At 43.6% G+C, this 13,886-nt stretch overlaps 1 protein-coding gene across 16 annotated transcripts in view; it reads right to left on the minus strand.

Annotated features, from left to right (window-relative positions):
- Window positions 1-1,456: 1,456 nt before the first annotated feature.
- SLC22A16 (solute carrier family 22 member 16) overlaps window positions 1,457-13,886 on the minus strand; it is a 73,254-nt gene continuing 60,824 nt past the window's right edge. For 6 of the 16 annotated variants that reach the window (XM_016956148.3, XM_054686897.2, XM_063813354.1 and 3 more), the window contains 3 exons: window positions 12,629-12,738; window positions 7,954-8,053; window positions 1,457-2,139 (listed from right to left, as the gene is read on the minus strand). In XM_016956148.3, coding sequence (XP_016811637.1) covers window positions 2,113-2,139; window positions 7,954-8,053; window positions 12,629-12,738 — 237 coding nt within the window. In that variant the 3' untranslated portion in view covers window positions 1,457-2,112. The remainder of the gene's footprint in view (window positions 2,140-7,953; window positions 8,054-12,628; window positions 12,739-13,886) is intronic. The other 10 variants (XM_016956146.3, XM_518688.8, XM_063813352.1 and 7 more) reach the window with 2 other exon arrangements.

The following is a 13,886-nucleotide window of genomic DNA, read 5'->3' on the forward strand; positions in this document are numbered from 1 at the left end:
AAAAAAGTATCAAATGTTAACTAAGAGGAAAAATTTTAATGGCAGTAGAAAAATGGGCTGAGGGAAAAGAAAAAAGAGACAAAATAAGAAATAAGAGAAAGGCTCAATAAATGTCTTCCTCCTTTTTCTCCATAAACTCCTATATATGTTATTTTCTTTTATAAAGGAAGAAAAGTTTTTGGCTTTATTTTTTCTTTGTTAATGGAAAGACCAAGTGAAGAACTAAGCAATTACCCAAGGAACTAAACTCATATAAAAAATCAATAATTCAGGTTAAATCCCTCCTTTTTTTCCCCCTTGGAAATGCTTTTCAAACTCACAACATCTATATAACTGCCTTCTTTTACTTTCCTCTGCAGATAATGCTAACGTTTCACCAATTCAAATGCAGGATATAAGACATACCTAACAGCAAAATCTCAAGAGCAACAACAAAAAAAATGAAATTATGATGAAACCACAGTAAGGAAAAACCCAAAACCTATGGGAAACTGACTGTAAATCTGAAATGCATTCTTCCACAGATAAGATGATGACATAATTTGCAGTTGAAGTGTCCAGGATATTAATGTTTTTGAAAGACTATGGTTTTAAGTAGAGTTGGGAAAAAAAGTATAGTAAAACAAAAGAGTAAAATCTTCATGTAAATTATTTTTTTAAAGGCAAGAATACTTACAAACATTTTTACAATGGCAACAAATCCAGATGGTACTTAAAGTCAGTTTCCCGGATGATCTGCCAACTGAAAAAGTTTGCAGTGGGTTAAAAAGTCACAGCCTCTGTGGGCTGTAAAGGAGACTTACAGGGAGAATTTGGTAAATTTGGGAAAAATAAGAATACCAGACTAGAAAGCTCACTCTTGGACCCTAGCAGGTGTGTGTCCCTTATCTGAACCAAACACAAGCACAACTGTCTGCACATTCAAGCCTTCTTGGCTCAAGGTTCTGGGAAGCACGGCATCATTTTTGTAGCTCTGATTTTTTATGGTTTAATTGTGAAGGCAAGCATTTTTTGAGAGGGCATTTCTGAATAAGAATTGTTTTTAGAGCTATGATTCTCATAAGAGGGGAAAAAATATCAGAAATAGAATCTGCAAGGAGCTTTGTCAAAAGAAATGCATTCTCACATGCCCCTTCTTTTGGGAAGCCGTGGAGGGGTGGCATTGGCGTGGATAGAAATAGGTGAACTCCGGGAGGCTGAGGCAGGAGAATGGTGTGAACCCGGGAGGCGGAGCTTGCAGTGAGCCGAGATCGCGCCACTGCACTCCAGCCTGAGCGACAGAGTGAGACTCCATCTCAAAAAAAAAAAAAAAGAAAAAAAGAAAAAAAAGAAATAGGTGAACTCCCTCTGGCATGCATGGTAGGGGGGTGGTGGGGAAAGGTTGAGAATCGACTACATAGAAGAACAAATGTTGAAAAATATTTTGCAGCAATAAGAAAGCAGTTTTTAAAACTGAGAATTTTCATCTTAGTTTTTATTTCTTTTATAACACATTTGCTTTAAAATTTTCTTACAAAATTTATTAAAAAGACATACAAACAACATACGGGAGATGAGAATAAGATTCCTCTAATACAAAGGCATTAGGGTAAATAGTATTTCAGGTGCTAGACAGCAGGCATGGCACATTTATTCACCAAGACCAGAATCCCTGGGGGTAATCGCTTCCGTTTTTTCCAGCCCACTATTATTAGTTGTGGGAAGTAATTTGCTTGACTTGCTTTCATCCTCTGACTCCAGTTTTGCAGCCTCCTCCCAAGTAGTTGCTAGCCGTTTCCCAAGGGTTTCTGGAAGCTTTAGTGTTAACACTCCACTCAGGAGGGCCATAGTCCCAACAAACAACTAGAAGGAATTAAAAATAATGATAAGTGACACATCAAGAAAGGAACGCACCCTTCGGAGAATAGAATTTCCTAACTGTTTTCAGAGGGTAATGGAATTGAATTTGACATAACAGTTGTCACTGTGATTACTCGGTGAGATCTTTGGTTACTTCTGCTGGACTTCGAGTTCTTTTCCTCATCAACGAGGTTTAATCTCATCACTCACTCATTCATTCCTGCATGACCCAGCATGGAGCGCCTCCTTAATTGCCAGCTACTGCCTGCATTATTACTCCTGAAGGTGCTGTCCTAGGAGCTGTGGTCAGAAAGAAAAAAGACACTTACCCCATCTTTCCAGACCCCAGAATCTTGTGGAGAAGACAAGTAACTGAGCCCTGGGTCAGGACATGCCAAGCAGGGACTGTCTTAGTCAACCCCGTCCCTGCCCCAATAATCAGTACACTATCAGAGTTCAGTAAATGATAGGGAATGAATGAATGAAAACAGGTTTTAATCAACCAGAATCTACGGAATTTGGGGGAAGCTAAACAAAGGCAGTGAAAACAAATTGCTACTTTATGGGGCAGGGAGCCATATAATTTCCTATACAGTTCAGTGTGATTTCTTTATTTTCCAGATTTTGACACATAAAAGGCAGCCTTTCAGACTAGCGCCAAGGCGTTTGCTTTTAAAAATGCAGGTCACATTAAAAATTAAAGTCTGCATATCTATTCTCTCTTTATCATCATGAAGATGCTGGGTGGTTTTTATTAACAGAGCTAAATCTCTATACAATCCGTAAAAACACAATCTGTCCTTACTTAATTTAAACTCCTTTAGCAAAATATATTTGCTGGAAAGACCCTATAAAAATAAATTAAGGTATGGCTTTTCTGATAAATCTACACACTTGGTATGTTTATAGCCTCTGAGAATGAGAATCATAAAATACATAGAGCAAGTGTGAAGTGATGCCAGATCACATCCATAACAGACGAGACCTGGGAAGGCAGTTTTTCATTTTGTTTTGCAGAGCACTGATAACCTAATTCTTAGAAATATATGAAATATATGAGTAAGCTTAACCCAGACGCAGTAGCAGAATTTCAAGTGACATTCCAAAGGAATTTTAAAGACGTTTTCTGGTCTCTCAAGACACGGCAAGTATATCCAGTGATCTAGAAACCCCAGAAGAGCCCTAAGTCAGGGTCTGAAAAACACTGAGTAAGTCTAAAAGCAAAATAGAATCAAATGGAAGGTCCAGAACAGAATGGAATTTTTCTTCTTAGCTTGGTAGTAAGACTAGTCAGGCAGGAAACAAATCATACCTCTCCACCTCCTCCTCACTCCTGCTCCCCTGACCAGCTCCCCACAATCCCCCAAACCCCAAACCAAACTTTGAAATAAGTCCCCCCTTTCCCACCCCTCCCTCCTCCTGGAGGGAGGCCAGGCGGATCCTTTCACACTCTCCAGACCCCATCGCCTCTCACCTCCTCCTCAGAGATCTCCCTCCATCCATCGTCCAACCTCCTTCTCACATATTTTTGATCTTTTCCTTTCTGCTGGCTATTTTCCCTTGGCAAAAAGAAAAGCTCTCAAAGGGCCAGGCATGGTGGCTCACGCCTATAACCCCAGCATTTCGGGAGGCTTGAGGTGGGTGGATCACCCGAGGTCAGGAGTTCGAGACCAGCCTAGCCAACATGGTGAAACTCTGTCTCTACTAAAATTACAAAATTAGCCGGGCGAGGTGGCACATGCCTGTAATCCCAGCTACTTGGGAGGCTGAGGTACGAGAATTGCTTGAACCCAGTAGGCAGAGGTTGCAGTGAGCCAAGATTGTGCCACTGAACTCCAGCCTGGGTGACAAGAGTGAAACTCCGTCTTAAAAAAACAAACAAACAAACAAAAAAAAACTTCTCAAAGACTGGGTGCAGTGGCTTACATTTGTAATCCCAAGACTTTGGGAGGCTAAGGCTGGCGGATCACGTGAGGTCAGGAGTTCGAGACCAGCCTGGGCAATATGGTGAAATTCTCTATGGAAAATATAAAAATTAGCCAGGTGTGGTGGCACATGCCTGTGGTCCCAGCTACTTGGGAGGCTGAGGTGGGAGAATTGCTTGAGCCCAGGAGGCAGAGGTTGCATTGAGCCAAGATTGCACCACTGCACTCCAACCTCAGTGACAGAGTGAGACCCAATCTCAAAAAAAAAAAAAAAGAAAAGAAAAGAAAAAAAGAAAGAAAGAAAGAAAGAAAAAGAAATGTTCTTGACCCTTTTATAATCTCCATACCCACATTGCCTGGGTACTTGCCACCTGCTACCTGTGTGGCTTTGGGCAAGTTACTTAACCTTTCTGCTCCTCAGAGTCCTTTTCTGTAAAATGGATGAAAGAATAGTATCTGTCGCAAACGACTGTTGAGAGGATGAAATTAAATATTACGCAAAAGGCACTTAGAACAGTGCCTGGCTGCAGTAAGTAGCCAATACATGTAAGCTCTCATTACTGCATGCATATATATATATATTCTTAGCTTGGTAGTAAGACTAGTTAGGCAGTCAGGTTCAAGCGATTCTCCTGCCTCAGCCTCCCGAGTAGCTGGGACTACAGGCACACACCACCACGCTTGGCTAATATTTGTATTTTTAGTAGAGACAGGGTGTCGCCATATTGGCCAGGCTGGTCCCAAACCCCTGGCCTCCCAAAGTGTGGGATTACTTATGTGAGCCACCGCGCCTGCCCTACTGCTATTATATATTGAAAAACAAGATGTTTCTTAATGTTCCATCATTACTGCTGTTGTATCTTTTAAATCACCATACCTGGCATTTCCCCACTCCAGCCCTTCTCTTCGGGACTGGTGGTGATTTGCTCTCCTGCCCTTCCCACCAGACTGGACATCTCTCAAGACAGGCTATTTCTTTCATCTGCTCCTTAGCACCTAGCAGGGTGGCTAGTTCAAAACCAACACTCAGTCAACGATTGCCAAATGAGTTAATGAGCACACAAAAAGCTAATTACATGTCCACCTTTTTTAGATTACTAGAAAATAATGGTTAATAATAAAAGCATCAGAATGAGTGATTTTTCATGTGCCTCTTTTCAAAAGAGAAAATATAAACATCTTCCAGATCAGAGTTTTCATTTCTCAAAATGAAAACACTGGCTCCCCAGGCAGTTTGACATCCATAAACAAGTTTAATGGGAAATCTGATTTTTTTTTTGACTCATTACAAACAATAGGTAATACTCCTTAGATCCAAAGGAAGCACATTCACAGACTACTTCCATAAATATACACCACACCCTGTGGCCAGAGGCTGTCTTAGAGAAGGGACGGGCCACTCAGGGCCAGGCTGGACAAGGAGCTGACTGCTCTGTGCTCACTTTTGTATAGATTGTTTGTTGGACCTTGTGTGAAAGGCAAGGGAGCATGGTATTTGGGTTCAAATCCCAGCTCTGTCACCTTTAAGGCGTGTGACCCTGGGCTAATAACTTTCTGTCCATCAGTCTCCTCATCTGTAGAATGAAGAGAACAACAGTATCTGCATTATATGAAGACTAATTTTTGTAAAGCATGTTCAAAAAGAGCTTGTTTAGGCAGGGCATGGTGGTTTATGCCTGTAATCCCAGCACTTTGGGAGGCCAAGATGGGCAGATCACCTGAGGTCAGGAGTTCGAGACCAGCTTGGCCAATATAGTGAAACCCCGTCTCTACTAAAAAATATTTTAAAAATTAGCCAGCCTTGGTGGCGCACGCCTGTAGTCCCAGCTTCTTGGGAGGCTGAGGCAGGAGAATCTTTTGAACCCGGGAGGTGGAGGTTGCAGTGAGCTGGGATCAGACCACTGCACTCCCGCCTGGTCGACAGAGCAAGACTCTGTCTCAGAAGAATAATAAAAATAAAAGGAGCTTGTTTAAATATCTGTTAAATAAAATTAGAGATCCCTTCTGAGTCCGTAGTCCTTAACTGAGCCTTACAGAAATCCATTAAAAATATATTTATTTGGTTTTATTTCTGCTAATTACCTTTTATAAATTTATCTATTTTATATTTGCACATTTCAACTTATTATTTTAATAAACACTTTTTCATTTTATCTTTTTTGAAAAAAAATAATAAGGAAAACAAGTGCTAGCACAAAGGAGATTCTTCTAGAAAAGTTCATGACCTAAAAAGGGTGGTAGACTCCCCCAAAACACCTCCCACACAGCCCACATGGTTTCTTAACCTCAGAGTTAGCCTGAGAAAGTGGCTGGGATCTAACACCCCAATGGCACATCCAAGCGCTTTACTGAGCGCCTGCTCCGGGGACGTGGGAGACACTCATGCCAAGCCAGCGATTCCCGAAGAGCCGTATGTGTACCTGCTGTGTGTACAAGGCAACTCCAGGGGATACCAAGCACTGTTTTATTACTTGTGAGATTATGTTAGTGTCTTTTAGAAAAACACATAATTAGTATAACACCCATGACTTCACTGATATTATTGTTTAGGACAAAGCTAATTTCCAAAAGTCAATCTATTTGATTTAAAATAGCAGGTGAATGACAGCATGGGTGGCACACGAGCTGAGGGAAACACTTGGCTAGGCCCAGCTGTGGGGATGCAAAATGTCCTGCTCTGCAAAGCACAACAGCCTGACTGGGGCGATGAAGACACACGCACAAATAATAAAGCCACACTGCGACAGCAACTGAAAGAGGCACCCACTAAATGCTGTACAGACATGCTTGAGAAAAGGAGAGGTGGGGTCACTAGATCTGGCTGGCCTCCTGGAAAGCGGATACCTGGAAGGCTACTTAACAGGTACATGAGAGAGGAGCGCTGTCTTTGGAGGGGACGTTTGGGCAGTGGCATAGAAGGGGAGGAGGTGGGATGAGGACAGGGAGGAGAAGGGAAGGCTTGCAGTGGGGCTGAGTCTGGAGAGGAGGGGAAGCTGCATGAGGAACAGAACAGGGGAGCTGTGCAGGGGGTCAATCGGGAAAGGCCCTGGATATCAGCTGAGTTTGGACTTTTATTCTGAAGCTGACAGGGGCACTGGGTCATGGCCATGGTGCCTTCTATGCTACACAGACAGGGTGGGGGAAGCACAAGGAGAAGACTGGGAGGCACTGGAACCAGGCATGCAGGGGTAGTTTTGAAGGAGAATGTGAGGATTTGGTGATGAAAGAACAGGATGAATAAGAAGCCGATGCCACAGTGTCATGCTTGAGGCCACTGACCTATCCTTAACCAAAAGTGGGAGACAGGTGTCACTGGCCAGTTCTACTTGGGAGACATTGAGTTTATGGTGAAACATCCAGGGAGAATGTACGTGAGGCTGGAGGAAACCCTCTCCTGCAGCCGGGAGGAGAGGTGATGCATGCAGGGAGCGGGGAGGAGGCTGGGAGGGAATCCGGCAGCCTGAGTCTAAGGGGCAATCAGAAAAGAGAAAGGAGGCACTGGAGGGGAGGGAGAGGGAGGAGCTGCAGGCTGGCAAGTCACACCTGCCCTCCACCCATCCCGCATCTTCTTCCTGAGCAGAAGAGTCCACTAAAGCCAGGTGCAGTGGTGCTCACGTGCCTTCCCAGCCTCTCAGCCCCTACCTGAGGATCTGCAAACTAAGCATCCCTGCTCTCACTCTTTGAAAGCCAGGCAAATGGCTCACACTGCTGGAGCCCCTCAGGTTCAGGTCAACTGAGAACCATGGGTTCCTAATGCTCTCCATTAGGCATCACATAATCTTTTTGGAGCAGGCAGCCCCCAGAATTCGCCTTGCCCAGCAGGTACTCAGTGGGAACACAGAGGCAAGGCCGGGCCAGGGGGTGGGGGCAGATGCCCTGAGGAGGACAGAGACCAGAGCTCTCCCTTCCCCAGGCCTGGCTTCCAGGGAAGGGTGAGGACACGCACTTTTGTGGCAGGCAGAGTTGTAATGAACAGCTCAGCAGTGGTGGAAGGCCACCAATGGCCAATCACACAGCAGCCACCACCCTACTCACCAACTGGCCAGCTGTTGGTAATGGGGTTGTTTCTACAAACCGCATTAGGAAATGATGTACTGGCTTTCAATAAATAACAATAGAGAAGTTGCTAATAGGCAATTAGAAACTGCCTCCGTGACCCCTCGGGAAGGATCTGCAAACTGAAGCACACCTGTGGTATGAAGATCCAAATGCTGCTGAGGTCCACAGAGAACGGTGCCAGGATGCTGGCCAGGCGACACACCATGCTGCCGCTTCCCACAGCCAGCGATCTGGAAACAGAGGAGAGAGGCTGAGACAAGTAAGGCACAAGTGACCCAGGGATTGAAGGACCTGCTTCCTGTAGCTCCTTTCCCACGCTCCCCAGCAAGGATAACGGCGGTCAGGCAGTGCATTACAACGTTTCAGTCAACCTCGGTGGCCCCACGAGATTATAATAGCACACTTTTACTCGACTTTTTCTATCTTTCAATATGTTTAGATACACAAATACTTACCATTGTGTTATGACTGCCTGCAGTATTCAGTGCAGTAACATGCTGTGGAGGGTCACAGCCGAGGAGGAATAAGCTGTGCCACACAGCCTGGGTGTGTAGTACGCTGGGCCATCTAGGTTTGTGTAAGTTCACTCTATGACGTTCTGACAACCACGAAATCACCAAAGGATGCATTTCTCAAAACGTGTGCCCATCATTAAGCAACACATGACCGTAAAAAAATGTAAGCTTGAAAATAATTTTACTTAAATTTTTCAAGAATCACAATACCTACATTGTGTGAAACAGTGGTGTATATAAGCATGCACATAATTCAAGACAATTCATGACAAAAAAAAGGTAGGAGTGTGGAGGTAAGCCATTCTTCATCTGCTGTGCAGGTGAGGCCCTTGTGTGTACTGATCCAGCCTAACATTAAGAATAATTAGGTTTTCTAGAGCAGGAATTTGTTTCAGGTAGGGAGTGGGAATTTGAGAGAACAAAGTATCTGTATACCTGTGTACTGTTCTATTTCAACTTTTTAGAGTCAAGGAATATCTTAATGTGCTTTTCTTTAAAAGTTACTTAGAGAAAATGTATAGAATGTTCGTAAGGAAAGACTGTCCTTTTATGTGAGTAAGTACCTCTATAAATTAACGGTGCCTCATCTTTTCCAGTCACACACATTTATAAAGAACTGATAAAAAGTATGGCATTCTTCTGAGAAAGAAATCATACATAAGTAAAGTTTTGCATGCAGTGTTAGGGTGTTTAGGGAGCTCATAGAGTTGGTTAAAGATTTCCTGTATTAAATATTTACATATTGGATTTTTTTGAGGTCATGTACCTGTGGTTGTAAACCAACAACCAAGCCAACAAAGAAAAGATCTTAAAAAATACTACAATATTCATAATTGCAATGCACATTGACATTATTTGATGGGATTGTCACCTTCTTAGCGTATAACATGCATTCACTCAGCACATGTGTGTCGAGAGTCTAATGTGCCAGGCACTGCATGGATCTGGTCCAATCTGAATTCTGAACTGGGAAAATCTGAAGCTTTTCCTGGCTGAGCAGAAATCCACCTGAGAGGCCAGAAGGGTCCCACAGGACATGACAAAGATATTCTCCCTGATTTAGAGCAGCTTCTTCCCTGGGTCAGCCACAACGGAGCCAAAGCCACAACGCAAGTTGGCCATTATGCAACTTCACTCTCTATTGCATTCAACTAGTCTCCACCATTGTCAGCCTGTAAGTGCTAGAATGTAATCTGTTATTCTGCCTGTCTGCTACTGTACATCTGCGCAGGGCTGCCACTTTCACAATATGATCTGAGAAGAGTCCACAAAGCCCTTACCCCAAAATACCTTCTTCCCCTCTGCTACTAAAGCTCTACTGCTAGCAACTTATCCCTCGCTAATGTTAAGCACTGTCTCCCATAAAAATTCTCATGTATTTCACTGGGTGACAGATAGGGCCAAAAGATGTGGATTTGAGTTCTGATGGGTCACTGACTAGCCAGGTGCCTTTGGCCACGACCCTAATCTTGTGTGAATTCCAGTTCCACAACCTGTAAAATGGACAGAAGATGTATTTATTATTAGACTGCGAGAGTGGTCTAGTAATAGCACTCTGGGTGACCTAGAGGGGAAGTATGGAGGAAGAAGAAAAACTCTACTCTCAGACAACTGGGCTAATAGACAATTACATAGGGAGTTATTCCTCTGCTATTCTATACCCCCGGTCACATATTAGTCTGATAAACTTGTTTCTTAGATATACATGTGTACCTACTCTATCTATCCATTCTTCCATCCCTCCCTCCATCCATCCATCCATCTAGATATCCATTAATCTATCTACAGTCAACACAAATGTACTTACCCATCCTGGTCCACAGGGCTGCCTGCCCTAGCATTTCAGCAGGCAGGTGTGTGGGCATGGAAAGTTCCTAGGGAAGGATTTATGCTATCTCTTGACTAATGGATTTTCTAGGTCCTACATCCCTCCTGCTTGTGGAGACAAGGAGGAGGCATCTCTGGGCTGGTGTTATATGGACTTATCTCTATAGAAAGTCACTTGCCTTTCACACTTGTAACACATGACAAATAATATACTCCTAAAAGGGATGAACCCACTAGCTAAGCAGTTGGATTTTTAAATAAGTTTCCTGTGAAAAACCTTAATATCTTGTTTGTTTATTTGTTGCCATTAAGATTGGGTCTTTAATAGGCTAAGAAATTATCCAAGCTCACTAACAAATTTTTTCCCTTAGAAAATGAAAACTTCCATTGATAAAGCAGGTGTTAGGAAAATGCCACTTGGAGGATTTAAGGGAGGACTGCAGATAGGAAACTGTTACGGAATTTCCCAGAGGGAGATCTGTGGGACAAGTGTCTCTTGGCAGCAGTGTGACCCTAATCACTATTTACACTTTAAAATACAGGATCATTTTGCAAAAAAAAGAGTCAAAAAGTCTGACGGGCCGGGCACAGTGGCTCACACCTGTAATCCTAGCGCTTTGGGAGGCCAAGGAGGGTGGATCACTTGAGGTCAGGAGTTTGAGACCAGCCTGGCCAACATGGTGAAACCCTGTCTCTACTAAAATACAAAAATTAGCCGGGCGTGGTGGTGCACACCTGCAATCCCAGCTACTCAGGAGGCTGAGGCAGGAGAATCGCTTGAACCTGGGAGGTAAGGTTGCAGTGAGCCAAGATCACACCATTTCACTCCAGCCTGGGCAAAAGAGTGAGACTCTGTCTCAAAAAAAAATAAAATAAAATCCAATGGAGAATCAGAGAAAAGATCCCTTCCCTTTATAGCTGGGGTCCCAGCTGTGTGTCTTGCACCAGGTACTTGATCTCCCTGGTCTCAGCTGTCTTATCTGGACATGAGGGCTGCAACAAGAAGTGTGGTTTACAAAGGATGTACTGTTAAAGCCTGGAAGTTCTGCTGCAGCCCCCTGGAGCAAGAAGGCAGGAGCACTGGGGGGATTCCAGGTACTCAACAGAGCTTCCACAAAGGACCTCTGTCCTCTTCACCACATAAAGAGTTTCCAAGTAAAATGTGTTTGTAAAAGCTTGGAAGTCCCTGAGGTTCCCAGATCAGTGGGAATCACATCAGACATTCCCAAAGGGTGTCGGGGGGGTGGGTGGGGTGGGCAGGGTGGCAACTCAGAGTCACCTGCAGACTTGTTAAAAATCCCGAGTCTCGGCTAGGCGTGGTGGCTCATACCTGTAATCCCAACACTTTGGGAGGCCAAGGCTGGCGGATCACGAGGTCAGGAGTTCAAGACCAGCCTGACAAACATGGTGAAACCCCGTCTCTACTAAAAATACAAAAATTAGCCGGGTGTAGTGGCATGCACGTGTAATCCCAGCTACTCTGGAGGCTGAGGCAAGAGAATTGCTTGAACCCAGGAGGCAGAGCTTGCAGTGAACCAAGATCACACCACTGCACTCCAGCCTGGGCAACAGAATGAGACTCCATCTCGAAAAAAGAAAAAAAAAATCCCCAGTGTCATTCTTGGATTGATCCAGCAGGTCTGGTGTAAGGACCCAAGACTGATATTTTTTATGAAATGCCTCAATGACTCTGATGAGCTGCCAGCTTTGAGAACCTCCAGATAAGGTAATCTCAGGGAGCCAATGATTACTGATGTTATGGGCTGAGTTGTGCCTCCCAAAGTTCAAGTGTTGAAGTCTGAATCCCTAGTACTTTATGATGTAATGGTATTTGTAGATAAGGTCTTTAAAGAGGTGATTAAGTTAAAATGAGGCTGTTAGGGTGGGGCCGTAATCCAATATGGCTGGTGTCTTATATGAAGAGGGAGGGACATCAGCGGTGCACACAGAGGTAAGACCCCTTGAGGACATAGCAAGAGGGCACCACCTGAAGACCACAGAGCGAGGCCTCAGGAGAATCCAAACCTGCCGACACCTTGTTCTTGGACTTCCAGCCTCCAGTACTGTGAGAAAATAAATTTCTATTGTTTAAGCCACCCAGCCTGTGGTATTTTGTTACAGCAGCCCACTCAGACTAACACAATTGGCATCAGAACATCGAGAGACACATCCTGAGAAATTACCTTTGAGTCAATACAGAGACTCAGTGGAAGTCTATGGTACTTGAAACTTAAAATGTTTTTGGAATAATAGAGTGTTATTTCAAAATAATTCGTCTAATATCCTCACTAATATGGTACAAAGCCTCAGACTCAAAATGAGTATCAGCATGTCATTTTCCCATCTCAGAGATCCAGGTAACTTCTATGAAAAAGAAGCATTTACATGTAAAGGCCAAATACAATGAAATGACACACAAGTGAAAGATAACAGGAAAACAACCAGAAAACAATTCATCCTTACCTTACAATGGTTGGATACAGCTCAGCTGTATAAAGATAAATGAGGCCAAATGCTGCCCCGATGGCAAATTTTCCAACCATAGCTGTCACCACACCCAAAATATAATGTTTCTGAAAAAAATTTAGCAGAATAGATCATCACAAGTGGTATTTTTAAAGGAGAATAGAAAATCTTTTAAATCATTACTTAAAACATTCTAATTCCTTCCGTATTTCTTCAGAACAATGAAGAGCCTTATTTTTCTGTTTGAATGTATTAAACTCTACTCACAGTCTGAGAAAGCTTTCCATCTTTACGAAATGTGGAGGAAAGTTTCAGTGTGTCTCTTCTCCCCATCCACTTTGGAGGGTTTGAACTGTGATGAAAGCCAGTTGGGAAGACTGTTTTGGAAGGAGACACGCCCTGATAGTGCTGGTGGCACCAAGAATTTCCCTACTCCTTCTGGGACTGATCCAGCAGAATGAATCAAGGAGCCATACAAACAAATTGTGAGCCGGGCCTAATGGCTCACACCTGTAATCCCAGCACTTTAGGGGGCTGAGGCAGGAGAATCACTTGAGGCCAAGAGTGCCATAGCAAGACCCCATTTCTACAGAAAAACAAAAAAATTAGCTGTGTGTGATGGTACATGCCTGTGGTCCCAGCTACTGGAGAAGCTAAGGCAGGAGGATCATTTGAGCCCAGGAGTTCGAGATTACGGAGAGCTATAATCACACCACTGCACTTCAGCTTGGGTGACAGAGTGAGATCTTGTCTCTATTTAATCTATTTACTTTTCTTAAAAAAAACAAACAAAACAAATTGTGCCCTTTGTGGCAGTAATCCCTGGCTTATAAATTATCTTCAGAAAATATTTGAAAGTGGTAACTATTAGTACAGACTGTTTTGTTCATTTGTTTGTTTGTTTGCAGCTGATACATTCCTCAATGGCAAAACCTTTACCTCCACCTCGGTTTTTATTCTCCCTAATGTGTTCCACTTCCAAAGGTAACTAACAAAGACACCCTATATTTCAAAATCTCCCTCCTCCCCCATCTGCCAGCTGGATGCTGAGACCCAGGGTGGCCTTGGGGCTGATGTGTTAAGGACAGCAGTGCCTCTGTCAGCCTGCATCCCTGAATGACTCCATGGACCCAAACACCCACTCACCACTCCCACTTTGGCCAACTAGGTACAAATACATGGAACTTTCTATGAGCAGGTAACAAACATCGTTTATGTTAAGTCACTGAGATTCTGGGATGCCTCTATTAAAGAG

Source organism: Pan troglodytes, chromosome 5 (genome assembly GCF_028858775.2).
Source record: "Pan troglodytes isolate AG18354 chromosome 5, NHGRI_mPanTro3-v2.0_pri, whole genome shotgun sequence".
NCBI lineage: Eukaryota > Metazoa > Chordata > Mammalia > Primates > Hominidae > Pan > Pan troglodytes.